Here is a 27,612-nt window from a genome sequence, read left to right on the forward strand (position 1 = left end):
TGGTTGTCTAGCACTAGAGCTGGTTAAGTGGAGGAAATAGGGCTCAAATTCAGCTCTTCTGAGTCCCAGCATGACTCTCTCTCCCTCTTATCTGTTGTAGATAGAAGGTTCTTAACTTCCAGTGACTGAAGTTTCTCTGGAACTTCCACTGGTCAGCATTGCTTTTCTTCCTCAGAGCCGTAGAAAATAAATGTTTATTTCTCTTCCTGATGCAGTCTGAAATATTTGAAGATAGCTGTTGTGTTCCCCCTCTCTTCCCTTCTCCACCTCTACTTCCTTTAGGCATTCTCCTCTCATTCCATCATTTATTCAGAAAGCACTTACCGGGTGTGTGCTGCCCATTAGATGCAGGAGGTCCAGCGGTCGGGGGGGCCCTGTCTTCAAGGAGACAGATGGTAAAAGGCAGAAGTCAGCAAGAGTGGCTTCAGATTCCTACTCCGTCCTTCCCTTTGCAGTGGCCCTCTTACCACTATGCCCAGCTTTGCAGTCCCTTCCAGAAAATAAACCATGTCTACGGGGTGGGAGAGGCCTGTTCACCGGGCTGATAGCACGAGGGCCAGGATCTGAGGGCCTAGCTGCTCAGGCTTTCGGTATATGCCCTGTCTCCAGCCCTGCTCCGAGGAGTGGTACCCTGGGGTCCTTCCGAGCCTTCGCCTTTGCTATGTGTTCATCGGGTCCCTGCACCTCAGGTCTCTGCCCTGTTTTGCTAGATCAGTTTCCTGGCTTCTCAGATTGCACTGACCTCTTTTTCTCTCTTCACTGTCATCTTCTTTCCTGTTCTTTTTGCCTCTGTGGGTTCTTACTTTTTTTTTTTTTAAGTCTTGTCCTATTATTTTAGTGGTTTTAGAGTTGTGTTCTCTGTCTTTATCTAGAAGTTTCTCAGGCACTTTCATATTCCTGTACTGCATCTAAGCCACCGCTCTCCCATTCTGTGCTCTCACAGGATGTTTAACAGTTATTTTAATTTTTTAAAACGATTTTATTTATTTATTCATGAGGGACACAGAGAGAGAGAGAGAGGCAGAGACACAGGCAGAGGGAGAAGCAGGCTCCATGCAGGGAGTCCGATGCAGGACTCGGTCCCAGGACCCCAGGATCAGGCCTTGGGCTGAAGGCGGTGCTAAACCGCTGAGCCACCCAGGCCGCCCCTAGTTATTTTAATTTTTGAACAGATTCCATTTACATAATTAAATAACTCTGTAAAAGATACTTAAAAATGATGCATTAGAAAGTCTCGCTTCCACCTGTGTCCTTCATCCTGTTCTACCTCCTATCCCCTAGAGGCAACTCCTTTGATTAGTTTCTATATGCAGATATAAGCAAATAGGGATGACTATTTTTTAGCTCTCCCTACTTTATGCAAAAATTAGTACATTGTGGCCTGTTCCGTAAGTCCCAGTGGTCTGTCCACGTCAGCACCTGGAGCGCTCTCTTGTTATTCCTTACCTTGCCTGGCCTCCATCGTGTGGACGGCCTGCGGCTTATGTAACCATTTCCGACCAACGAGCACTAGGTTGCTTCTAGGCCTTGCCATGACAGATCATCTGCAACGAATACTTCAAACATACACAGTTTTGCATGTGTGCATTTGTATCGGAAAGGAAAATTCCCTGAAGTGTAATTGGTGGTATTTGGAGGCCAAGTATGGGAGCCTAGGTCTCCTGGTGTTGGTCTGGGACTATCGTCTGGCTCGTGACTCATTCCAAAGCACCATTTTGCCACCAGCCCCATCTGATGTGGGATGTACACTGGCTGGAAATGGTTTGCCCTCTTCCTGCCGCTTCCCTCTGCTTGGGCCCAGGGTGGCTGACATTGAACCTGGGCTCTCCATGGGGTGGGGGCAGGTTCCCCTTTCTGCTAGCCACTCGGCAGGGGGACAGCAGATCCCAATGTGTCGGCCATACTCTCTCTCCTGATTTCTAGCCCTGGCTGCTGGAACTGTACACTTTGTTTCTACTGTAGGTTCTCCAAGGCAGGAAACAATGGTTGTCTTTCCCATTTGTCATCCTAAAGGGTTTTTTCAAAGTGGCAATTAAGGTGCTCTGGCAAAGATGCTTGTGGCAGCAAAGCAGCTGGAGCTTGTGTCACCAGCAGTCCTGTCCTCCACTCTGGAGCAACAGAGGGCCCCTGCGCGCCTCTCCCTGGAACAGCTGGTGACGCATTTACCAGCATGCGGTCGTCCCAGGTGGAAGCTGACTCCCAGGAGCTAAGACAGCTTCCTGAGGTTTTCAGCTCGCAGATGGGGAGGGGGCATTTGGACCGCCTCCAAGCCCGACCCTGCAGCATGCTGCCTCTGGGAGAGCCAGATAACTTTGTTCCTGGTTTCTAGAAAGGATAAGTGACGTAGTGTAGACGCTGTTGAGGTGACGGCATCCCCGATCTTGTACCCCCTGACCCCAGTCTTCCTCATCATGACTGTCCTCCCACGCTGGCCAGTGAACACGTTGCACCACCCATGTGACAGCCTCCCCTTCCCAGCCCCGGCCCCTTCCCTCACCCAGATTTGCTCTTTCTCAGACCCTCGGCCTCTCCTTTCTCCTTCCCTCTTGCTGTGCGTACCCCTGCCGCCCCCACCCGGTTCTTTCCTCTCCCGACTCTCTGCCCTTGCCTGTAGGGAGCTACTAAACACAACGGCCAGCTTTGCCAAAGGTCGCTCTTTGTTGTTGCTATGTGTTCTTGCCAGGTTGCTGAAAGTTTGAAAGAGCTTGAGATGCCATCAAACCCCCAGATTCCTGGGAGGAAGAAGGTTTTCGTGAGCTGCTTAGGGAGCTCGAGCTAAGAGCCAGTATTTGTAAGACACTCAGCTAAGCCCCTCTGGGGCTCCGTGGGGACGACGAGGCAGGCAGGGCCAGATCACCCAGCCTCTGCTCCTCCACTGAGGGGTTTCTGGTGAGCCCCTGCGGCAGCCACGCGAGCCAGTGGGGGCTACTGCCAGGGGGCTGGATGTCATAGGGCTGCTCAGGCCCCGGGCTTGCTCTGAGCTCTGCCTGTTTTTGGTCTTCCAGTCCGCAGCCGCCACAGCCCCAGGTCCCCGAGACTCCCTGGGCAGATGAGGGCGGCTCCGTTTATCACCTGACCGACGAAGACTTTGACCAGTTTGTGAAGGAACACTCCTCTGTTCTCGTCATGTTCCACGCCCCATGTGAGTGGAACCTTGCTCCTCCCGCCACATCCTCTCCTCCCTGAGCGTAGGACGGGCCCTGCTCTGGGACGCGAGTCCAGGGAGCACTTGCCTGGTGGATGCCTCCTCTGTGCCAGGACGCCCTGGGGCCGGGCGAGGTCGCGGCCCTCACGGCACACCCAGCCCACCCTGCGTCACCGTCGGAGCAGCACCAGAGTCCTGATCAAGTTGCAGTGTTCCTCAGCTCAACCTGGTGGGCCTGAGCGGCTTCCTCTAAGTCCACACGAGTCAGGAAATGCAAACGAATTTCCCAGAATTGGAGGAATTAGGACTGGAAGGGCCCTTAGATAACCACGTAGGACAGTAATCACCCCTAATCTAGGTGGGGAAATTGAGCCCTATATCTTGCCCAGCAGCTGAGAGGGCACGGTGAGGCCAGGGCCAGAGATCTCCCAGCATCTAGAATGCCTTCCTTCTGCTTCACCGGGAAGTTTCATAGCCTGAAGCGGCCACAGTGGATCAAGGAAGGGACATGTGTGAATGCTGTAAAAGGTGTTTGCAATAAGGGCTGAAGAGCCTGTAGCTCAAAAATTTTCTAGGTCACTATCCTCCCCATTCCCATGGAGAATGGAAAATTGATTACAATTTGTTTCCAAGAGAGAGAAGGTTGTTCCTAGGGAGGTGAGCAAGGGGGTGACAGCCCCAAGGACATAGAAGTCCTAGGAAAAGTGGGCCCACCCCCATTGGTGGACAAGATGGGTCCTCAGCACCCTGGAACAGGTGCGTGTGTTGGGGAGAGCGTGCTCTTCTCAGAGCCTCGTGCCAGCTCTCTGGCCCAGTGAGGGCAGGGAAGAGATTGTGAAGAAGAAAAACAAGCAAGAAGTAACTACTTGGTGGATCAGCGCCATAACCATCCAGTCCAAGGAGGCACATTCAGTGAGGACAATGCAGTATTAATTTATGCCAACAGTTGGGTATCACCCTCTGGTGAGAAAGTGGCTCCCCACAGGGTCACCTCCTTTCATCTTACCCACAGTGCTGAAAGGCAAGGATGATTAGTCCCATTTTACAGATAAGGGGACTGTCACACAGAAATGGCACAAATTGTTCGCTGCTCCCTAAATGCTATACTGCTCACCCCTGGTCTGCCCTCATCCCCCGACCCCCTGCTTTTTAGTATCCCATGGGTTTGGTTAGTCGGGAGATCCTCATAAGCCGATCACTACCACAGATTTCCCCAGCAACTCCTTTCTCATGAGTGCCAGGTTCTTAAGAGAATCCAAAGGAAAAGTATTCCTACGACCCTTCTTCTGAATTTCCAGAAAACTGACAAAACACGCAAAAAAACTAAGTTTCAGAGAATCTCCCAATGAAGGGCCGTGATGGGGTCCAGGGAGCACTTCACCCCCAGCCCTGCCAGGGCCTCATGTCCCTAGGGTTGGTGGGACCTGAGAATCTGCAGTGTCTGCCTGGCTGAAATGTGCCCTCCCAGCCCATCCGGGAGCTGCTGATGGAAGCAAATGTGGCAGGAAGTTACACAGCAGGTAGAGTTGGGATCACCCTGGGAAGATCCTGGGTCTACACCCCCGTCGCAGGAGTACAGGCAGAGAGTGGAGGCTGTTTTCAGTCTCCCTGGGGAGCTTCACCCCCGTCTCTCCGTCCTTGCAGCCCGACACAGTACAGAGTGGTTTGAGCAGTGGTTTGTGGTTTGGGCCTCGCAGCGTGAAGAGCATGTGTCCCCTTTGATGAATCCTGTATGTTATCCAGAGACAGTGTGCACCAGACAGATGGGGATGTTTTGATTGTGTTCTTTCTTGTCGTCATAGGTTGTGAGCAATCCACTGTAGTAGCTGATGCTTGCGGGGTCCGGGGCCTAGTGTCCCTCCTTTTCTCTTCCCCTCCTACCCCTACCACATGCTCTTCCCTCCCTGACCAGAAGATCTTGTTCATCACTTCCCCCCTTCCCCCACCCAAGGTCGTCTGTGGGCACGGAGTAGGGGCTTAATGGATGAGAAAACAAGCCAATGATGAAGGTGTTTAGAGCTAAGTGAGAGAAAGAACTGGAAACCAGATGGCAGCTTTTGTCTTCCCCCATTAGTCATTATTAATATTTTGAAAGCCACCCTGCTCCATGTAGAACCCTGTGGGGGAGGGGCTCTGGCTGCAGATTTAGCACACGGAGACCTCTGAGGGTGTCTGCCTGTGAGGGAGTCTGTATTCTCCGGTGAGGTGCCCACCAGCCACCGCCCCCCCCCCCCCCAGCTATGCATGTGTGTGCATGTGTGGCTTTGTTTCTGCCAGGTTGGCGGGCAAAAGCATGAGGTAGAGCTTCCTGTTAGGCTCCCATCGAATAATCTCTCTATGCAAGCCCTCCGTATCTGGGAGCATGCATGGCCTGTCACCTGGAAGGGGATGGAACGTGTGTGGTTTTTGAGAGAATTCAGAACCGAGGAGGGGATGGCTGGGAGCAGAGAGCTCCTGGCTGCCTAGCTGTGCACCGCTTGCTGGAGGGCTCCAGAGGACCCACGGTGCTTGTGAAACCGCTTTGGTGGCATTTGAATGACCGGGAAAAAGGACAAACATCCGGAGGCCAGGGACTGGCCGGGCTATCCCAGGTTTTCAAAGTGCAGAAAAGGTGAATTCTGGAAATCACAGTAGTATTAAGGTTTCCATCCCAGATCAAACAGGGAGTGGTTTAGAAACAGTCCATATTGGAGACTTAGAAAAAAGCAAGTCGGCATCTGTTGACACATAAGACCATAGTTTCTGCTAAGGATTGCTGCATATACTTAGTTTGTCTCTTGTGACAAGATTACTAGGTTGATGAATTAGCATGTCTTTCTTTTATCAAAAGCAAGTGTCTGTTTTCCTGACTGTGATGGGGAAAAGGGACGGGATGGGGCCACCCAGACTGCAGCACCTCCTTGGTGCTGAATGACTATGAGCCCAGCTTGCTTCTGTCGAGAGGGTAGTACTTGTTTTTTATTCAGCAGTTTTGTTAAAACTATAAAAAAAAAAAACAAGGCATACTTCTAAATCTGCAAAGGTTAGAGCTGGAAAAAAGATAGCTGGCTAAAATATCGAACAATTGCATTTAAGATTTTTTAAAGACGCCAACAGACTGAAATAGGGCTCAAAGTGAAAAGCTGACTTTATTTTTATGACTTTCTGGCAATTAAAGAGGAATGCATGTACATTTTGTAAAGGGATAATATGGGAAAATACACAGAAGAAAGTTGACATTCCTGATACTCCCAGGAAGAGCCGCAGCCCCTCTTGACAGTGTTTCTTCTGTGCACAGAGTATATGCTCCATGTCTGTTGCTCAAGGTTCTGCTCTGAAAGGCCAGGGAGTAAAAGGGTCTTCAGCTTTCCACCGGACTGGTGCCTGCCCCGGGTGGGGTTCCCTGGCACCTCTAGGTTCCAGAGGCAGAGTACTTGGTTCCGTGCCTAGAACTTTGACGGGGTGCATGGGGTGCTACGCTCCTGGGTTCTCGGCAGGAAAGGCACACAGGCCCCTCATTGTTGCCAGTCATCAGACCTCCAACGGTCTGCTTCTTTACCCTGTTTTCCAGCTTTCCTGCCACTTAACGTCCACCCTCAGCCTCCTCATCTTCCCTCCCTTCCCCTTCGCTTCTGGCTGGAATGGGTCTAGAAACCTCACACAGACCCTTCTGCATCCTCTGCCTCCGAGGCCTGAATCATCACTGAACAAACAAGCACAGGCCCAGCACGGCGGGGACCCCTCCACGCACATGAGCTCCAGTTGTGGCCCCGGTTACACCGAGGGAGTGATGGCAGCTGAGGTTTACAGGCAGGCTTGCCCCGTGGACTTTGCTTTCCATCACAGGCTGAGCCTTCTGGGGGGTAGGGGTTAGGAGGGGATGGTCTCAATGGGAGCAGCGGGCTCTGAGAGGAGGGCATGCAGGGCACAGTGCAAGGGTAGAGCCTGGGGGCAGCCCTCCACCGCTCAGCGCTCCCCGTTTGTCGTCCATCTGGCTCTGATTGGGGGGCCTGGTGTGGATGGGGGAGGCTGCAGCCCCAGGCCCTGTCCTCGGCCCCCCAGTGGACAAAAATGGTGTCCAGAAGGGGTGTGGCAGTGGGACGCTGACTGTTGCTGCTCCGTGGAGCCTCTTGTCTCGTTCTGCAGCATCTGAAGGAGGAAAGTCAGACCATACATTGTCACTCGTCTTTTTGTCACTGCGTGTTTTGCTGCAGCCACAGCCACTGCTCCTCCTTTTCCGTGTACCTCCAGGCCCGCAGTAGGCCAGGGGAGGACACGGTGCTGTAATAACACAGCCTGAGTGAGCGTCACTCACATGGGGATGGTAGAAGGAACAAAGAGGGGCTCCAGGGAGGGCACCCCTTCCCCATCCACCCCCTTTCCTTGGCAGCAGGCCCAGATGTGTTCTTAGAAGCGTGTGCTGGAGGCTTCTGGGCCTGGCCTGCCTTCCAGGAGCTGGGCTGCCTCTCTGGATTCCGTGGCAGATCCCTGTCAGACTCCAGATTTGCTGCTTCTTACTTTCTGTCTTATTCTCAAGTAATACGGTCTTTGTAGAAAATCTAGAAAGTGCAGGGAAGTATAAATGACTATGGGGAAAAAAAACTACCTATAATCTCATTATCCAGAAGCAACTACTTTTCACTTTTTTGGTGTCATTCTTTCTAGTTTCTTTTTTCCACCCTTGTTTTTAATTGTTGTTGTTGTTTTTTATTTTATTTGAGACAGAGAGAGAAAGAGAGCACATGTGCATGAGCAGGGGGAGAGGCTAAAAGAGAGGGAGAAGCAGACTCCCTGCTGAGCAGGGAGCCCTAAGAGGGGGAACCCAGGATCCTGGGATCATGACTCAAGCTGAAGGCAGCCACTTAAGCCACTGAGCTACCCAGGTGCCCCTAATTTTTTTTTAGTTATAAATAGGTAATTGACTTATTTTTCTGATATATGTACATTTGTGTAACCATCATGCCATAAAATTCCTTTGTACTATCACTTGTATTTTTTAATTGCACAAATAATGTGAGGATAATATTTTTCCTTAAATATTTTATTTATCTACGAGAGACACAGAGAAAGGCAGAGGCACAGGCAGAGGGAGAAGTAGGCTCCCCATGGTGAGCCCGATGTGGGACTCGATCCCAGGACCGCGGGATCACAACCTGAGCCGAAGCCAGATGCTCAAGCCCTGAGCCACCCAGGTGCCCCTGTGAGGATAATATTAACGACATTTTTGTTCTTGGCAGTTCAAGGTTCAAGGGATACATTTAAGACTATAGTGCAAGCAGTGAAACCCCGGCTCCCCACCCTGTCTCCTGACCCGACTGACCCCGTTGCTCCAGTGGGCACATCCTTCTTCTTCTGTACTTCTATGTAAACAATAGTGTTTTGGTTTGAGTTTTTTTAATGCAAATAGGATCATTTCTTGTCTCTTTTTCCGTGGCTTGCTTTCTTTCACTTACCATTGGGTCTTGAAGATGTTCTTATGTACATGTAGATGTTGGTGTGTAAATCTACCTCCATCTTTTAACCGTTAAATAGTATTTAATAATTGAGATGTAGATTTTCAAATCATTCCCCATTGCTAGACATTTGCTGCCAGTCTTTGATTGTTCAAACAATGCAATGAACATTTGTAAACATATGTATTTGGGAACATATCTAAATATTTATGACTACCTCCTGAAACCGAAGCTCTGGGCCATAGGATAAGCATGCTTGCACTTCCATGAAACTGCCAACTGCCCTCCAGAAGGGTTTCAGCACTCCTGGCCGTGTGCGTCAGAGCCTGCATCCTCGCCAGCCACGGACACCGTCAACCTCTTATGTGTCTGCCAAGGTGGGCAAAAGAGCAACTTGTCCACAGCTCCCTGGCCTCCAGAGAAATTGAGCATCCTTTCATGTGCTAGTCAGCCTTCTATATTTCTTCTGCAAACTACCTATTGTATGCTTTGCCCATTTTTCCGCTGGGGCTTTTTCTTCTTGAGCTGGAGCTCTCTACTTACGAACGGTAATCTTTATCTGTTTTCTGGGTTCCAGATACTCTCTTTGTAGTCTCTTGCCAACGTTAACTTTCTTTATGGTGCCTTTCATTGCACAAAAGCTTTACATTTTGTGTAGTCAAATAGTGAATACAATATTTATGGAGCACTTACTATGGATCAGGCATTCCTTCTAAGCACTCCCTGTACTAATTTAATATTCGCAACAAATCCTATGAGGTAGAGATCATGCTTATCCTCAGTTTACAGGTTAGGAAAGAGAGGCACTAAAAGATTGAGAAACTGGCCAAAGGTCACTTAGCCAAAAGGGGAGAGCCAACATTAAAACCTATACCTCTGAGGCCTGCATTTCTTCATCCTGACCTCTGGGATTCATGGCTTGCTTGGGAAATCCAAAACACTAGTGCCCTGCATTTTGTTCTAATATTTTTGTTTTTTTCATCTCATTCTCTAATTTATCTGGATTCTTTTTTTTTTTTTTAATTTTTTTAATTTATTTATGATAGTCACACAGAGAGAGAGAGAGAGAGAGAGGCAGAGACACAGGCAGAGGGAGAAGCAGGCTCCATGCACCTGGAGCCCGACGTGGGATTCGATCCCAGGTCTCCAGGATCGCGCCCTGGGCCAAAGGCAGGCGCTAAACCGCTGCGCCACCCAGGGATCCCTGGATTCTTTTTTTTTTTTTTTTTTTTTTTTTTTTTTTTTTTTTTTTTTTTTTGGATTCTTTATTCTATTATGCCAGATGGGAGGAAAGGATTTAATTTTATTTATTTATTTTTTAATGTTTTTAAGATTTTATTTATTCATTCATTAGAGACACAGAGAGAGAGGCAGAGACACAGGGAGAGGGAGAAGCAGGCTCCATGCAGGGAGCCCGATGTGGGACTCGATCCCTGCGATCTGGGATCACGACCTGAGCTGAAGGCAGATGCTCAACCGCTGAGCCACCCAGGCATCCCAATTTTATTTCTTTAAATCCTTTTCTTCATGCATGTTTTTCCTTTACATTTTTTTAAAGATTAGCTTGTATTTTCTCATGTTACTAAAAATGCTTTTCTGTGCATGCTTTTTGTGGTCACATAATATTCCATTGTATAATAGCACCATAAATTACTTAACCGGCACCATAATGTTGAAGGTTTGAGTTGTTTACCGTATTTCTGCATTATAAATCACACTGCAAAGAACAGTTTCATGCATAAATATTTGTCCACATGTCAGATTATTTCCTTAAGATAGAAGCCTGGAAGAAAAAATTTAAAAGCTTGTTATCTACATTTTCCACTAATATAAAGGAATAAAAAAAAAAAACACCTCTTTTTGCACAAAAAGAGGGCTATGTGGTAGATGGAGGCATCCATCAGTGTGTGACTGCCCCAGAGTATCTGTGAGTGTCTACGAATCAGCTTTGTTGTGTAGACAGCTGGAAGCCTTGAAAGAGCCCTGAGGTCTCCAGGGGGTTGGGGTGGGGGCTCATCACAATGTTAAAACTTGAGTGTTTCTGCTAGCCTCTGTAGGAGCCCCACTTCCCTGAAAAGCCTCAACCAAGATCCAGCAAGGCAGCAGAAATGTGGATAGGAAAATCCAGGCTCCTATAGAGCCTCAGCTACAAGGGAGCTGAGATTAACCTGGCCCCCTGGAAAATTCTGGTTCCAGGATCCAGGAAAGACTCTGTAGCTGGCCTGTAATAAAACCATACATGTAATTAATGTAATCCAAAGGCATTGGAAAGCTCGGGGTTGACGGGAGGTTCCCATTCCCATAGCCAGGAAAGAGTGCTTGAGAAGTTGACATGCAGCCTCTGTGCCAGGTCATGAAAATCAGCGTAAGCGCACTTACACAGATGATAAAAACCCAACAAGGAAGTTTGGCAGTAAAACTTAATGGCCTATCAAATCACAATCAGGACACTAAAACGCAGTGGGCTGGAGTCCTGCTCCTGCTTTATAACTCCTCCTCTGGCTGTCCCGCAGCCCACACAGCCAGGACATCCTGAAGGCCAGGCCCAGGAGTCCACCCATGACCCCGGTCTCTAGAGGAAGTGGGTGCCAGCAAGGGAGATGTTTGCTTGGCCAGACCTTTCTCCTCTTTGGGGCCCTGGCCAGTCTCTTTGTCATAAACTCTCTTAATAGAAGTTTATTGCTTAGCCTTCGTATCTTGTTCAGGGAGCAGAGGGAATTGATGCTGTAAGCAAAAGCCAAGACTGCTCTAGGGTATGAATGAGAAGCTGTAGAACAATATCCACAGATGTTGGGGATTTCCAGAGATGTTTTTCAGACCTTGTGAGGAGCAGCAGAAATGTGTACGTGGTGGTGGGGAGGGGAGGGTACGTGCACAGTAACTGGCTTGGCTGCCAGTTATACTGAATAGGGCGATTTGGTCAAACTGACAACTATTCAGGTACAGGCATGACCGTTGCCCCAAAAGAATTTAGTCCGGTTAAAGCTGATGTGCACAGGTGCAAACCTGAACAATGTAGCCGTGAGGTTAATTGATCCAAAAAGTGTGTGGAGTATCATCCTCAGTACCAGGGATGTGATGGTGAGCTGCACAGCCCGCCGAGCCTATGAGGAAGTCACATTCCAGACGCGATGGACAGGTTCAAATCAGCAGATCCGTCCAACTGTGTTGAGTACAGTTGAGACAATAAACAGGATAGCGGAAGAGAGCATGACGTGTGAGGCTCCTGCGGGTTCGATGGTGAGAGAATTTCTCCATGGAAGCGAAATTGGAGCTCAGGCCTGCTGACGTGAAGTGGTCAGCCGTCCCCAGTCCTGGGGGAAAGATCGTGTTCCAGGTAGCCGTACGTGAAGAGCCCTGAGGTGGATGCGAGCTTGGTCTGATAGAGGAGAGCGAAGGCCGCAGGCTGCAGCATGGAGGACGGGAGGGAGGTGACCGGAGCTGAGGTTGACGGTCGGAGAGTCAGGTGGTGTGGCCATCTGAGAATTGGGATTCCGATCTACCTGTGACGGGAGGCCATTGCGAAGTTTTAGCCAAGGGAGTTTGATCAGATTTACGTCTTGAAAAGATGTCCTGGGTGCTCCTAAATATCAGAAGACAGCAATAGAACAGTCACAAGGCAGTCCAAAATTAAATGCCTCAGAAATGCATGAATAAGAAGTACTTTGTGAGTGAAGAGGAGTGGGTGTTTTGGTGGGGTGGAGTGAACGGAAGACTCAAAGCTTGATAGGGACTCTGTGGAGAGGCCTGGTCCTTCAGGGCAGCGGCAGTGATGGTGAGGAGCGGGTGCTGCTGGACAGAAGGACTTTGGAGAAAGGGTCGGGGGAGGGGGCTCGTGTGGACACAGCAATGGGAACTCCAGCCCAGAAGGTCCACCTTAATCCCATATTGGGGCCCCAGGTTTATCACTTCATCTCTCAGAGCTACCATTTCTGGCTCTAACGAGCTTTGTCTTACCGGTCTCGTTGGGCTGCTAAATAAAGGGTGTGGAGACGCAGTAAGGAGAGACACAGGAGCCTGGGCTGGAAGTTCAGGAGAGAGGCATGAGCACAAGCTAAAGAGTCTGGACTTCTGTGGCATATCCTCTGTCTCTCCTTCCTCTGTCCATGACAGACCTTTCCTCCCAGTGAACGAGCTCTCAAGCTCAGAGTCCATCTCTGGCCCACCACTGGCAGAAGCTGGCCTGTGATACGGAGTCTATTTGCCACCTCAGCAGGGCAGGGCCTCAAAGGGCCAAAACCTGATAAAGGTATGAAGGTGAATTTTCTCATCTTCAGGGGTCCTGCCATATTGACTGGGATATTTTGGAAAGAAATCGTGGTTTTGTGTCAGAGGCAATGGCTGGCTTTTCTTTGTCTCTCCTCCCCCATCCCCACTCCTTCCCACGGCCCACCTTGTCCGCGGGCCCTGCTGGCACTGGCCTGAGCGCAGCATTCATATGGTGTTTAGGGGAGAGGCCAGGGCTGCATCTCTCTGCCTCCCCTGCCTTCTCTGGAGGCCACTTGGAGCCTTGAGGCCAGGTCTTTTTAGGCCTGCCCTGGTGTTCTCCCTGCGGCCTCCTGGGCTGAGTGGGTCTGACTCAGGCCACTCACTTGCTCCTCTCCAGGGCACGCTGAATCTTGGGTGACAGTTCAGCCTCAGGACTGTCTCTGAGCTTCCTTTTCTTGACTTGCCTTCGTGTAAGGTGAGCCTCTACTCCGTCAGTCAGGGAAGGCCAGCCTAGCAGCAGGAGAATGGGGGTAAGTCTCCTGGGGCAGGTTGCAGGGAGCTGTCAGCCTGGACATAGACCCAGGGGGAGTCCCCTCCTAGAGTTCTAGAACCCCTTCATCCCAACCATAAGCTCCCACAGAATGACTTATTCCTTTGATTTTAGTGAAAACCAAAAAAAAAAAAAAAAAAGTTCATTTTAGTATATTCTATGTTATGTCAGTAGAATCTTCCCTAAAATATCTCATTACTCCTGACACATGGGTCAGCGTGAAAGGGACACCCGTGGGGACAACTCTGTGTGCCTCTGTCCTACCTCCAATGGGAAAGTGAATGCCCCAGAGTCGGTCCTCGTCTGCCTTGGCTTTTTTTTTTTTTTTTTTTTTTTTTTATTTATGATAGTCACACACACAGAGAGAGAGGCAGAGACACAGGCAGAGGGAGAAGCAGGCTCCATGCACCAGGAGCCTGACGTGGGATTCGATCCCGGGTCTCCAGGATCGCGCCCTGGGCCAAAGGCAGGCGCTAAACCGCTGCGCCACCCAGGGATCCCTGCCTTGGCTTTTAACCGGGGAGCCAGTCAGGGGGTTGGGTCCCCATGAAGTTATACCTAAATTTGGACTATTTATGCATCAGTGTGGGAGAAGGGGAGAAGCAGCTTTATTAAATTCTCCAGTGTCAGTGATCCAAGAAGGCCCGGAGACCCAGCCTGAGCCAAGGAAGACATTCCTCCCTTGTGCTGCGGCGGGTCGCCGCCACCTGCAGGGAGTGTGGGACAGGCCTGCATGGTGTCCCGAGCGGGGCCGGGCCGCAGGCCGCGTGCTTTCCGTCTGGGGGAGGCACTGCACGCTCCCTCTGCTTCAGGCCCATCCTGTGAAATGGGCGTCTGTGGTCGTTCCTGAGAATCTGCCTAGAATCTGTGGATGAAATTGTCTCTTTGGGGAGAACACATTTTCAGTTCCAACCAACCAACCAACCTACCACAACGAAACAAAACACCCTTTGTAACCCGATGGCTCAGAAAGTAACAAATGGTTTGTGATAGCACTACATGTTTACTTCTGGAAAACGACATTCTTGCGTTTCAAAGTCATGATGACCTTGATACCCCTACGGTTCACGGGGTCCTCAGTGGGCTCCAGTCAGACCAGGAGCTCAAAGCTGTCGCTCATCCTTGGGCCCATTTGAGAAGGACCGTCAGGCTGGTGCAGCCGAGAATCGTAGCTGCTCCCTGGGCCGGCCTCCATCAGGGACGGTTCCACCCATGATCATCTCGTGCCGCCCGAGTGCTCCGTCCAGAGGCGGGGCGGACAGCTCTCCGGCCTGGGACCTGGATGATGACGTACAGTTTCTGCTGTCACTGTGGGGTGCGGGGTGCAGCATAGCCACTGTTCAACCCCTTGTCCCTAGAAGGGATGGGTCAGCAGACTGAGGACGCTGGGAGTGAGCAGGAGTGGAAGGGACATGGTCCCTGGTGGCACCAGGACTGAGCTCTGGGGAATGACCTGGAGGAGATAGGAGCTCTTGCCTCGGCCAGGTGCTCACATAGGAGCCAGAAGCCATTTCCGTAGCTTCCAGTGGCTTCTGGAGGCTGTGGGAAGTCCCCTCGGCTAATCCTGGAGAGTCTGTCTGCCTCCCTTTGCCCCAAGTCAGTCGTGAGCATTGCGGTGCTGACGGCTTCCACACAGCAGCACCCACCATGAGAAGGCAGAGCTTGGCCCCTGCCTTCTGCTTGGCCTGCTTCCTGCCTGGCCTCCACACCGCCAAGGTCCCTTTCAAGCCATCTCGAGCCTCACCCAGTCTGCACCTCCTCGCTTCACGGCCCTGCAGCATTAGAAGCCAGAACATACTGTCCACGTACAGGGGCACCTGGGGGGCTCAGCGGTTGAGCATCTGCCTTCGGCTCGGGTCATGATCCTGGGGTCCTGGGGTCCTGGGATCGAGTCCCGCATCGGGCTCCCCGCAGGAGAGAGGGCTCCCCTCTGCCTGTGTCTCTGCCTCTCTCTCTCTCTCTCTCTCTCTCTGTGTGTCTCTCATGAATAAAAATAAATAAAATCTTTTAAACAAAGAAAGCAAGCAAGCCATGTACAAATGTCCTGACATCACTTATCAAAGTGCTTGTTTGCTTTTCAGTGTATCAGGTCTTATTATTCATGACATTACTGCATTTGTGTGGTGGTGAGGAGAGGACAGAGTGGTCTTTATACCAAGAGAAAGGCATTTGGAAATGACCGGTCACATCCCTGTGCCTACCCTATCATGCGCCCTCCCGTGCGGGGATAACCAGAATGTATTCTTGCTTCTGTGAAGGCTTATTCCCAGGTCAAGGCACAGATCCCCTTCCGCCCTGCGGTGGGGTGATGACAGCCATAGTGGCACAAAGCACACGCTGCCTATGGCCACGGCCTGCAGCCACATGGCTCTGGTTCTCCGCCTAGGTCTGCAACCTCTGGCTGTGTATGTGGCCTCAGCCAGTCGCCCACTGTCTTGTGTCTTAGTTTTCTCATCTGTAAAATGGAGATCATGTGGTTTATACCTTGTAGGGCTGTCGTGAGCCTTAGAGCAGTGCCTGGCACACAGGACCTATCTATATATGTTCCCAGGATTTTTTATGTGGTTACTTCATTTTTGCCTCTTGCGGTCTTTCCCCTTCCCCCACCGAGTGGATTAGGGAAAAGATTTCTTTCCCCTGAGCTGGTGCTTCTTTTCTCTCAGGTACCCCTGGTGTCTGGGAACAGGGCCCAGCTGTCTTCCAGAGGCGGGGGACCTCACTGGAGCCTCCGTGCCATGGGGATGGTTTCTCTTGATTTTTTTTTCCCCCCACAGGGTGTGGACACTGTAAGAAAATGAAGCCAGAGTTTGAGAATGCAGCGGAAGTCCTCCATGGAGAAGCAGACGTAAGCTTCCTCTCCTTGACCTCCCCCTGCCATTTTCCTTTAAAGAATCAGTGACAGCGACCATCCCGGTGACTTTGCCCTGCAAGCTCCACAGCCACTGTCCTGGTCCCTGGAGGTCTGCAGTACTAAATTGTCCCCAAGTACACGTCTTTGATAGGTTGGGCCCCTACCAGGGATGAAGGGGTGCAGAGAGACTATAGGGTCGTGTTCCCACTGCCAGCTATGGCTCTGGGGTGAAGCCCCCAAGTTCACCTTCTTGTCTCTGGGACCGTAGCTGTGGGGAACAGCCGTAGTTTGCGCAGCCTGATTGCTGGGGCAGATTTAAAAGTCCCATTTCAGCCCACAAATGAGAAATAATAGACATTCCAGCAGACATATCCTGGGATATATGAGCCCAGGGGGCCAGCTGCCCCCACCACCACCCCAGTGAAGTGCTGGCGGGTCCTGGGTGGGTTGGGGGCTGGCATCAGGGCTCCTCTTCTGCCAACACCACATCTGAGGCTGTCATGCATGGTTGGCCTCTCCCCCATCCCAGAGCTCTGGTGTCCTTGCAGCTGTCGATGCCACTGTCAACAAGGCCCTGGCAGAGAGATTCCACATCTCCGAGTTTCCTACACTGAAGTATTTTAAGAACGGAGAGAAATACGCAGTGCCTGCGCTCAGAACAAAGAAGAACTTTATTGAGTGGATGCGAAAGTAAGTTTGGTGGTCTCAGTAGCACATCCGGACTTGTGGCCGCTGGAGCTGGCCTAGAGGACACAGAGTAACCCTTTGGGGCCGCTGGCCTTGGCTCCAGGCCACGGGAGCCGAGGCAGACTTGACTTCCCAGTCCTAAGGCCACCTCTGGTGTGCAGGCCACACGTCCTCATCCAGCATGTCACTGGTAGCCCTCCCGGGTGCAGTTTCACTGGTACCTGTGCCAGCGGGTGGCGTGTCTCTCTTCTCGGAGGACCCCCGTTCCCTGCGTCCCAGCCCCAGGCTTCATCGTGGTGTTTTATTCCCTCTGCTTTGAATGGCCAAGGGTCGCACACAGCTCTTGACACGCAGAGCTGGACTCCTTCAGGCCCAGGCGTGCTGGGGGTTGACTAGGCCACCGGTAGTGTCCGTGAGGCAGCCTGCAGTGGTTCGGGCTTGCGAACACGGAGAGCTCCCTCAGTCTGGGTAGTAGTTTGCCGACTTCCCACAACAGGTGATGCAGAATTAGGGCCTTAACAGCAGAAGTTTATTTCCTCACAGTTGCACAGACCAGAAGTCCAAGATGAGATGTCAGCAGAGGGGGTTTCTCTCCTTGGCTGTCTTCTTCCTCTCCGTGTCTTCACATGGTCTTCCCTCTGCATCTGTGTCCTAACCTCCTCTTCTTGGAAGGACACCAGTAAGATTAGGGTAGGGCCCACCCCAGGGACCTCTTTTTTTTTTTAATTTTTATTTATTTTTGATAGTCACAGAGAGAGAGAGAGAGAGAGAGGGGCAGAGACACAGGCAGAGGGAGAAGCAGGCTCCATGCACCAGGAGCCCGATGTGGGATTCGATCCCGGATCTCCAGGATCGCGCCCTGGGCCAAAGGCAGGCGCCAAACCGCTGCGCCACCCAGGCATCCCCCCAGGGACCTCTTTTTAACTTAATTATCTTTCTAAAGACACCCATCTCCGAATACAGTCACATTCCAAGGAACGTGGGGGCTGGGACTTCAACATGTGGATGGGGCGGAGGAGAGGGTCACCCTGCAACTCAGCCTGGAACAGCCTACAAGTCCAGAGGACCTGCGTAGCCTCTTAATTACTGGCCCAAGGACTTCCTACTCACCCAGGGTCTTTGGAACCTGCAGTTCTTAGCATCTCCCTGTCCTGTGAGAGAGGGGGACCATCATACAGGTGCCCGGGGAAGTGGAGGAAGCCCCAGGCCTTGCTTGAGAGGCAGAAATTGTTAAGATGTAGTTAAGGAGACGTTGTCCTGTCCACACTCTTCCCCTGAGTGCTAGCCCGAGACACACGCACACACGCACGCACATATTGCTTGAATATTTGAGAATATTTCCTCATTTCAGCACAGGGGCGGGGAAGATAAAGCAAAAGAAGACCTATTCCAGCCTTTGCAGAGGTCCCTGCTACGTGGCATAATGATGCCCATGTGAGAACCCGCGCTTGAGTCACAATGTGACCTGAGAGTCATGCAAAATAGCAGCGTCTAGATTGAGTTATTTAATAGGACATTTGTGCTTACACTTGGGTGTGCATATGTGTCACCTTGTCTGCAGGTGCTTGTTTAAAGTGCAGATTCTGGGGCTGCTGTCCCTGAGGCTTTGATTCAGGAGGTGGGAATGGAACCCTCAGCCATGGTGTTTTGAGAAATAACTCGCTTATAGAAAGGGAGCAAAGTTACCACTGGGTTTAGGAGAGACTCCTGGGCAGAGGTGAGGACACTGGCAGGGTCCTGGTCTCCGCGCCTCCCACTTGGTCCTGTTCATCCCTGGGGGTGGCTTCAGTGGTTCACTCCCAGAAGAGTCAAGGTACTCACCCTTTTGGACCTCTTGGCATGAGAAGCAGGTTGCTATCCACACCTGCCTCTCTAGCCTCCTTCTGGAGGCTTCTGGTGCCAGGACTGGTACACTGTGGGGATTAGCAGGGTGGGGGTTCAGGCAAGTCCCTGGTGCTTGCACTTGTGGTTAGAGAGCCAAGGGAATCAGGGGAATCAGAGCCTGGATGCAGGTAGTGAGCACTGAGGACCTGTGTGCCTTCCGTGCGCCGTCCCTGCTGCTGAGTGCCTGAAAAGCTCTTAGGGAGAAAAGCATGGACTTTGGAGTCTGAGAGCCCTGAGCTTAGATCATGACCTCGGGCCATTTACTTGACCCCACTACACCCCAGTTTCCCATCTGCAAATGGAGACAACACTTTCCCAAAGACTTGTCTAGAGAATTAAAGTAGACTACTGCTTGGCATGGTGGTAGTGTGGCCATATTCAGAGAAAGGAAGCTGTTTCTATTATCGATGCCAGCTGTTCTGTGACGCTCTAGCAGACAGTGTCGCCACATAAGTGGGAATACCTTCCCAGGCTTTGCCAATTGATTTTTTTTTTATCTGTTGCCCATTTCATCCTCAGATCCTCTGAGGTCAGAGGGGTTTTTTTTGTTTTGTTTTGTTAAGATTTATTTAGTTGAGAGTGAGAGAGAGTGCACGTGTGTGTATGGATGGGGGAGAGGCAGAGGGAGAGACTCCTCAAGCAGACTCCCTGCCGAGCGGAGAGCCCGACGTGGGGCTCAGTCTCACTACCGGTGAGTAAATGATCTGAGCCAAGACCAAGAGTCAGAATCTCAACCTACTGAGCCACCCAGGCACCCCGAGGTCAGCGTTTTCATTCCTGTTTCCTTGATGAAGGAACTTAAGTTCAAGAGGTTATGGGTCTTGCCTAGAGACAAATAGTCATTCTTTTAGGAGCTCGGAAAGAATCCTTAAGCAGAGCACGAACAGCAGATAGCTACACGCTGACTGAGGCTGGTCACCCCGGAGCAGGGTGAGCAGTGTTGGGCGAGGCCGGTGGTGTTCCCAGCCTCATAGACAAGGGGCGTGCTGCGGGTGACTGCAGGCCTGCCTGGGGGGGCAGGAGCCCAGGCACAGGAGCTTCTGTACGCGTGGCAAGATGACCGCTGACGCCTGGAGAGGCTGTCCCGCCCTACAAGGGGCTCAGGACTTCTGTACCTTTACACAGTGGCCTCCTGATAGACTCCTCATAGGGACCCAGAGTCTCTGCTGATGGTACAGATTTGTTCATGCCTACGCTCAGCTTTTAAATTACATTTTAGAAAGGATGCAAAGTGATTTCTTCTCGTGCTCCTCTGGGTCCGGGTGGAAGTGCTTGCCTAGACGCAAGGCTCTCCTTATGACTGTCTCCTCTCCCCCCTCCCACACCTGCAGCCCTGAGGCCCCTCCACCCCCAGAGCCCACCTGGGAAGAGCAGCAGACCAGCGTGCTGCACCTGGCAGGGGACAGCTTCCGGGAGACGCTGAAGAAGAAGAAGCACACCTTGGTCATGTTCTATGCCCCTTGTAAGTAGCTGGGGGGGGGGTGCTCACCATGGTGTGAGGTGAAGGGGTGGGCCCGCCCAAACCAAGAAGATCCTCCCCAGGGACCAGGGCAGCCCCATGGACTCTGGCCCATCTCTGCTGTGAACAAGGCTCCCCGGTGTCATTCAAGGCCGAGGTCCTTGAAAATCCAGGGCCTCCTTCTATCAGGTCTGTCAAGGTGTCTCCCTCTTTCTGGGGAGCTGTTCTCACATCAGTCCTAAAGCCCTCTGCTTCTATATGTGGCAAGAACCTGCCATAAAATTATTCAGTCTCCTCATGTCCCTGGAATCTTCTAGGCTACCTGCCTCCCACTTGCCACTTCCTTCCACCCTGGGGCTCCCTCCATCCCACCGGGCACTGACTTTGCCTTCAAACCTTGGAGTTTAGAGATGCCTGGGTGGCTCAGCAGTTGAGCGCCTGCCTTCGGCCCAGGGTGTGATCCTGGAGACCCGGGATCGAGTCCCACATCAGGGCTCCCTGCATGGAGCCTGCTTCTCCCTCTGTCTGTGTCTCTGCCTCTCTCTCTCTGCGTCTCTCATGAATAAATAAATAAAATCTTAAAAAAAAAAAAAAAAAAAACCTTGGAGTTTAGCTAGCCCATTTTGGCCCCCGTTCTCATCTTCCTGAGCATCCCCAGCCCAGCCCCATCCCCGACCTCCCCATGTGGCTTTGAGGCCATGGGGTTTGAAGCTGTGGGAAAAGCACATCACATTCTTCTGAGCTAGCTTCCCCTCCTCGATCCTCGTTTTAATCAGTTTAAGTTGAGGAAGTGACATGTATGTTCGTGACCTTTGGTTTTTTTGTGCTCCGTTTTGAAGTTAATTGATACTTAAAAGGGAAGGCTCCTGAATTCCCCACTCTTCTGGTGGCCTTGTCTCCCTCCCCTAGGTTATAGCTCAGCTTAATGGAGTGGGGATAATAAAGCTCTCTGCGGAGAAGCCAGGCAACTCCATCTAGTCATAAACCCGCTTGCTTGTAGCCAGGCCTCCTGTTGGCTCCTCTCCTGCCCCACTTTTCAAGTGTCAATAATCCATAATGTCTCTCCTCCCCCTGCTTTCCGGGAGGGGCTGCCTCCTGCTGGCCGTTCCCAGCCTCAGACCTCTGCCCCCCTGGCAGCCAATGTGTCCCTCTGATTTTTGCCTTTTCTTCTCCACTGGGAGTGGGACTCGGGCTCTTTCTTGTGGAGCTTCTCACCGTCTCATCTGTACTTAGAACATGCCTAGAAGGCTGAGTGGGTTCTAAGGAGCTGTCTTCCATCTGGGCAGAGTGGGGTGTGTAGGACCGAGAGCAGAGGATGCGTGACCTACACGAGGCCTTAGAGCAGTGTACGGACAGAGGCCTCCCTGCAGCCTGGGCTGGTGCTCTTTCTGTCGCAGATGTAATTTAGAGAAGAGGCGCTTTCTCAGTAGCAGGGAAAGCCTGGCCACAGAAGTTGAGGTCCTTGACCAGCTACTGAGTGGATTTTAGAACATCCAGACTGGGATGTCTGGGTGGCTCAGCAGCTTGGCACCTGCCTTCGGCCCAGGCTGTGATTCCTGGAGACCCTGGATCGAGTCTCTCATTGGCCTCCCTGCAGGGAGCCTGCTTCTCCCTCTCTCTGCCTCTCTCTCTCTCTCTCTCTCTCTCTCTCTCATGAATAAATAAATAAAATCTTTTAAAAATAAATACATACATACAAACATACTTTGCCCTAGAAATGCTCTGCTCTTTCCCCCAGGCCTCTGGGGTCAGGACTCCTACCCCCTGGGTAACGAACTCCCCCTCACAGAACCACTATGTGCTGGGTGGTATCTGGGGCCCAGGATACAAGGGAAAGAGGCCTGGTCCCTGCTTAGCCTCAAGGGCCTCGCAGTCTACTCTGGCAGGAAACAATACATCTTCATGCTTATTTGCATATAAAGAACCTAATACTACAGGAAGGTCACACACCTGATGAGGTCGGTATACAGTAGAAGCAAAAGCCAACCCCCATAGCCTTCCCCAGTCTCCTTCTCTCCCCCCTCCGGCCTCCCTGCCCCACTTCCCACCTCCCCACATGTCCTCTCCCCCGCCCCCTCCCACCTCCTGCTTCCCCAGTTTCTACACAAATCTTCCTCTGCCTGTTTCACTGTTCTCTCCGGTTCCAAGCCCTCCCTGCTGCCGCCCCCAGCCTTGCTTTCAGTGGCCCAGTCCTGGTGACCCCTTCTTAGGCCAGCTTGCCAGAGTCTCTAGCATTTTCTCTCTTGTCCTCGGTCTTTGTTTCGGACTCCCCACTCTGGGAAGCTTCTCTGGTTTCCTGCTACACAAAGGTGGTGCCTTTGTAAAGAGCCCAAATTTAAAAAGCGTGCCTCTTCTGGCCTACCAGACACCTCTTGGAAACATCTTCATGCCCTTTTTTTTTTTTTTAAGATTTTATTTATTTATTCATGAGAGACACAGAGAGAGGCAGAGACACAGGCAGAGGGAGAAGCAGGCTCCATGCAGGGAGCCCGACGTGGGACTCGATCCCGGGTCTCCAGGATCATGCAACCCGGGCCCAAGGCGGCGCTAAACCGCTGAGCCCCCCGAGCTGCCCCCATGCCCTTTCTTAAAACAACCTCCCCTCCAGTTATTCACCTCCCTTGCTCTTTCTTTTGGATAATGATAAAATTAGATGCACCAGAAGGTGATTAATCTGAGACCTAGATACTTTAAATTGATGGTAATGGGAATTTGCACTAGGCTAACAATTACCTTTATACTTTCAGTAAGCAAAGAGCTTAAAAAGGAAAAATTAATAGTGATCCCAGATTGGGGGGGAGGTGATAACGTATTTTCCAGCCAGCCTCATGCTTTAGGGGGCATCCATGTCGCACTCCCGAGGGACTTGTAGGTGCAACAGGGATGGTGCTCTGACAAGCCTTGTCAACCAACACTCTGTGACCTCTAAATGTTTGAGAATGTATGAACCATCATTCCTTCATAGTGTGAAATTTTCATGAATTTGAGCTATTTTTCCCTCTGCTGGGTCAGATGAGTAAAGTGTTCATATAATTACCATTGAGGCAATTAAATCATCCATTAGCATCTATCACAAGTGAGGCTATGCTAGGCGCTCTGTTGCATTCGGCTGTGATAGAGCCCATAACCAGCCCGGCTCTCTTCTCTACACCTGCAGTGGATGCTGGGAAAATCCCTTTACTGCGCCTCCCTGTCACCGTCCAGCTCCCAGGCAGGCCGGATGGGTGGTCGCGCCCACCTCAGGAACTGGCTCAAGTGCTAAATTCATATTTAAGTTGCAGCTTAGCCTTGATTTGGCTTCACAAAACTCTTTGAAACGCCAGTCATTATTATCTTATTTTGAAGAGAGAGGAAGCAGATGAGGAAAACCATTTCCGTTCCACGCCTTGGCTGGCCCGACTCTTCTCCAGCTCTCCCATGGGGGCATTTGGCCTCGCCCACCTGTGTTTTAATCAGAATTAATTACCACAGTCAGGGAGCTCCTCCCTCAAAGCAGTTCTGTTCTCCTGGCAGTTGCGCTCAGTGTCTGGGGGATGGCGGGTTGGCATCAGCTAATGCTGAAAGGGGGCCTGTGATGCCAGGTGACAACAGCACCACTGTCACTCTCAGGGCCTCTGGAGTTGATGGGCCTCTTCCCTCGGTCAGGAACCCAGGCTCTGAGAAGCGTCGGGGACTCCCTGTAGCTTGTCCTCCTCTTAGCCTGACCTCAGCTCTCCCGCCCCTGGATCCAAGGTTCAGGTTGATTGTAGAGCAGAGGGTAGAAGGGCAGCATGAGGACCGGGGGCTTGGTTTGGCTGCTTGGTCTGGGCTGGAGATTTGCTGGGAATGGAGAAGCTAGCGGGAGAACGTGAGCAGTGAAGGTTCGGCGGTGGATGGAGGAGGGGGGCTGGTTGCCCCTGCTTCCGCTTGCCCCAGTCCTGTTTTCTCAGTCATAGACATAGACATAGACATAGACATTGTCCCTAGGAGACAAGAAGGGGACTTTGTAACAGGCTCCGAGAATCCTGAGCACACAGCCTCCTTTGCCACGCCCAGAGCTCCCCTCTATACCCCAGCTCCCAGGGCAGCTGCCCGGGGAAGGAACTGGGAGGGCAAGACTACAGGAATGTCTCCTCCACCCCTATCCCCTCGGCCCGGTGTGTGATGGGAGGATGCGGGGTGGGAGGTCCTGGGCAAGAGCAGGCCCGATGTCTGCTCAGGAACTCCCAGGAAGCCTTTGTGCTGACAGCAGACACACAGGGCAGTGTTTGAGCGGCAGGGTTGACGCGTGGACCCTGACAGTGTGGTGTGCAAGCAGTGGGGGTCAGATGAACCCCCGTGGTCTGTTGGGTGGAGGGAAGCTCCTGGAAAGGCTTCTCTGTCAGCTCCAGGAAGGACCCCTGGCTCTGCAACCTCCCCTGGACGTGCAGCCTCCCATCCTTCCCCTCTCCCGCAGGGTGCCCGCACTGTAAGAAGGTCATCCCGCACTTTACCGCCACCGCCGACGTCTTCAAGGATGACCGAAAGGTAAGGTACCCGTGTCCGTCTCTTGTCCTGCCTCTGACCTTGCTCTGCCACAAGCTCCTATACCATCCTCCCTTCCACGCGGGTCCCTTCCTGAATGGACTCTGCTGAGATCAGGGAATCCCTGGGAACCAGGACATTGTTTTCATAAGGCAGGATAGAGCAGGCTGGAATTAGGCTGTAGAATCTAAAAGGGGTACGCTGAACTGTCACAGCCCTTCCTTGGGAGAGGGAATTGGTAAAAGGGGTCATCTATTTATTTTTATTTATTTTATTATTATTATTTTTTTAGTGCTTGAATCTTTTTTACAGTAGGGTTTGTGGTCATGCATTACTTATATAATTGAAGATACAAATAAAAAAATACCCAACAGAAGTCAACAGGAGGCAGCCAAGGTGGAGGAGAGCAAGGCTCTCTCTGCAGAGCCTCTTCCCTCCTAAAGGCTCCTGCAGCTGCTGACTGATGAAGCATAAAATTAACAAGCTAGAGCTGCAGATTGGATTAAAGGGTGGGGAGGGGGACCCCAGGCACGTTCCCCAGGCAGCTGCAGCAGCCAGGACAGCACAGGCTGCTACCAGGTGAGGGCAATGTGTGACTCCAGGGCCGAAGAGTTGTGTGGTGGGGACACTGGACTCAGGCCCAGGGCAGCTTGACTGTTGCTGAACTGTGTGGCTTGGAGAAGTCATCTTGACTCTCCAGGCCTTGAGCTCTCTTCTCTCTAGTTCGGGCTGCTGCTCTAGATGATCATGAAGACTTGCCCAGCCTGGGACTCTGCTGTAGGAACCTGTCCCCCGACAGGCCTCAGATGGGTGCTCACATACACCCAGACCCAAAGTTGCACACATATCTGCTGTGGTGCCTTGTTTTTCTGGGTGAGATTCTTAGGTGCAGCCAGGGCAGGCTGGTCGCACCCACTATGACACCCTGGCATTGGCCCTGTGGGTGTGACAGTGATGGCAGGTGAGCGCTGTACAGGGATAGCGGGTCAGAGGGCGCCAGGCTGGGCACAGGCATAGGGAGTGGGACAAACTCAGGACTGAGACCCCAGGACTCTTCCCTGGAGTCGCGATGCCCTGTCATCACCCACGAACTCTGGCTGTGCCCTTAAGGCTCCCCTCACCCACCAGGAAGGAGCATAAGCACCAGAAACCTCTTCTCCTCTGTCTGCCACTTGGCCTTAATCGAGAGGGACATGGCAAGAAGGGCCTTCCTGTCTTCCATCTCTCTCCCCACCCACCCTTTCTGCCACCAGGGCCAGTCTGGGGAGGTTCAGCATGGCCCACATGGCCGGTCCCAGCAGGGCTCCCTCATAGTCCGAGTGGTGGTTGGTGTGGGGAAGTCTTTCCTCCCTGCAGCCAGCACAGGCCTGGCATCGTTCCGCACTCACTCCCACGACCTCTCACCTGGAAAACTCTGGACAGACAGGACAGTGGCTGACGAGTGGGGTTTCCCTGTCCCTCGGCCTCTCAGGTCTCTGTGGCTCCAGGGTCTGTGAAGGGATCGCCTCAGTCCAAGTGGGGCCAGGCTGGCTGTGCCCCCAGTGGGCAGCCACGGGCCGGTCCTCCTCCTCCTCCTCTCTCCCCTCTGCTGATGCACAGGGACTTCCGTTTCCACAGGGGACCCCTCCTTCTTTGAGACACTGACATGCCTTTGCTTAATTGTCCCAGCGTGGGCCACTCCTGTTGCTGGCCTTTTCCTGCGGTCATTCCCTCTGTCTGTTATTTCCCCTCTTCCCTCCTTCCAGCTCCCTTGATTCCAAGCCAGAGGTCACCCGCACTTGTTGCCAGGAACGCATTCTCTGTCCCTCTCTGCCAGGCAGTTGGCAGGCCTGGGGTTCCTGGAGGTGACTCTCAGTATCCACAGGGAAGCATCTGCTCTCGGCCTGGGGCAATAAAGTGACCGGTGCCACAGTTGCTGGGTGCCATCCTAGAACTGTCACATCAGAGGTCTAGGGATGGTTCCAGGAATTTATAATTTTTTTCTTTTCCTTTTTTTTTTTTTTCTTAGAGAGATCAGGGTAGGGAGAGAGGGAGAGGGAGAGAGAGAGAATGAGAATCCTAAGTCAACTCCATGCTCAGTGCAGAGCCTGACGCAGTGCTCCATCTCACGACCCTGAGCTCATGACCAGAGCCAAAATCAAAACCAGGGAGCCACCCAGGCACCCCAGGAATTTGTAATTCTTAGGAGCTGCCTCTCGTACTGGCCACGGGCTGGTGTCCGGGGACTGGTGGCCCATCCAGCCCTCTCCTCGTGAGGGATCAAGGCCCGGAGAGGAGCTGTGTGTCCCTTGCCCAGAGACCCCCCCAGCAGTAGTCATTGACAGCCACAACAGAGGCTTGACTCCCAGTTCTCTGGACACCCTATGCTGTCCCCTCTTAGCCAGAATTATATATTTTTTTCCACCCAGAAGCCAGTCTCTTCTCCTTCCCCAATCAATATGCAGTTGGTTGTTCACTTCCATTTTCATAGCCAAAGTCAATATTAGCTCCTGCAGAGATTTATTTTACTGAATCAATAAAGCCGCATGAGGCAGCTCATATTTTAGCTGGGGGAGCCTCCACCCCCTCCCCGGGGCTTACTGGGGAGCTTTAGCAGTTGACACACAGGGTGGAGAGAGAGCTGCATGCTGCTAGTGTTGGAATAGATGACAGTAGGGAAGGGGCCACGGAGGACAGGGCCTGGGGTGCAAGGCTGGTGGGGGCAGGCAGGAGTCAGGGCAGCACCTACCGGGCCGGCAGGGTGGGGCTCCTCTCTCACTGCACATCCAGGTGTCCCCAGGTATGAAGGTCCTCGCAGGACAGGTGCCCTGAGGCAGAGGGAGCTGCTGGGACTTCGGCCACGGTGCATGTACTTCCTTGTGTGGACAAGGAAGGCCGTCCATCAGAAAGGAA

At 52.1% G+C, this 27,612-nt stretch overlaps 1 protein-coding gene across 1 annotated transcript in view; it reads left to right on the top strand.

The window, feature by feature from the left end:
• PDIA5 (protein disulfide isomerase family A member 5) overlaps nucleotides 1–27,612 on the top strand; it is a 95,023-nt gene that overhangs the window by 63,133 nt on the left and 4,278 nt on the right. Inside the window, exons 11-15 of the mRNA XM_038583040.1 lie at nucleotides 3,006–3,142; nucleotides 16,111–16,181; nucleotides 16,717–16,877; nucleotides 20,090–20,220; nucleotides 24,653–24,723. Coding sequence (XP_038438968.1) covers nucleotides 3,006–3,142; nucleotides 16,111–16,181; nucleotides 16,717–16,877; nucleotides 20,090–20,220; nucleotides 24,653–24,723 — 571 coding nt within the window. The remainder of the gene's footprint in view (nucleotides 1–3,005; nucleotides 3,143–16,110; nucleotides 16,182–16,716; nucleotides 16,878–20,089; nucleotides 20,221–24,652; nucleotides 24,724–27,612) is intronic.

The sequence above is a fragment of the Canis lupus genome, chromosome 33 (genome assembly GCF_011100685.1).
Source record: "Canis lupus familiaris isolate Mischka breed German Shepherd chromosome 33, alternate assembly UU_Cfam_GSD_1.0, whole genome shotgun sequence".
Classification (NCBI taxonomy): Eukaryota; Metazoa; Chordata; class Mammalia; order Carnivora; family Canidae; genus Canis; species Canis lupus.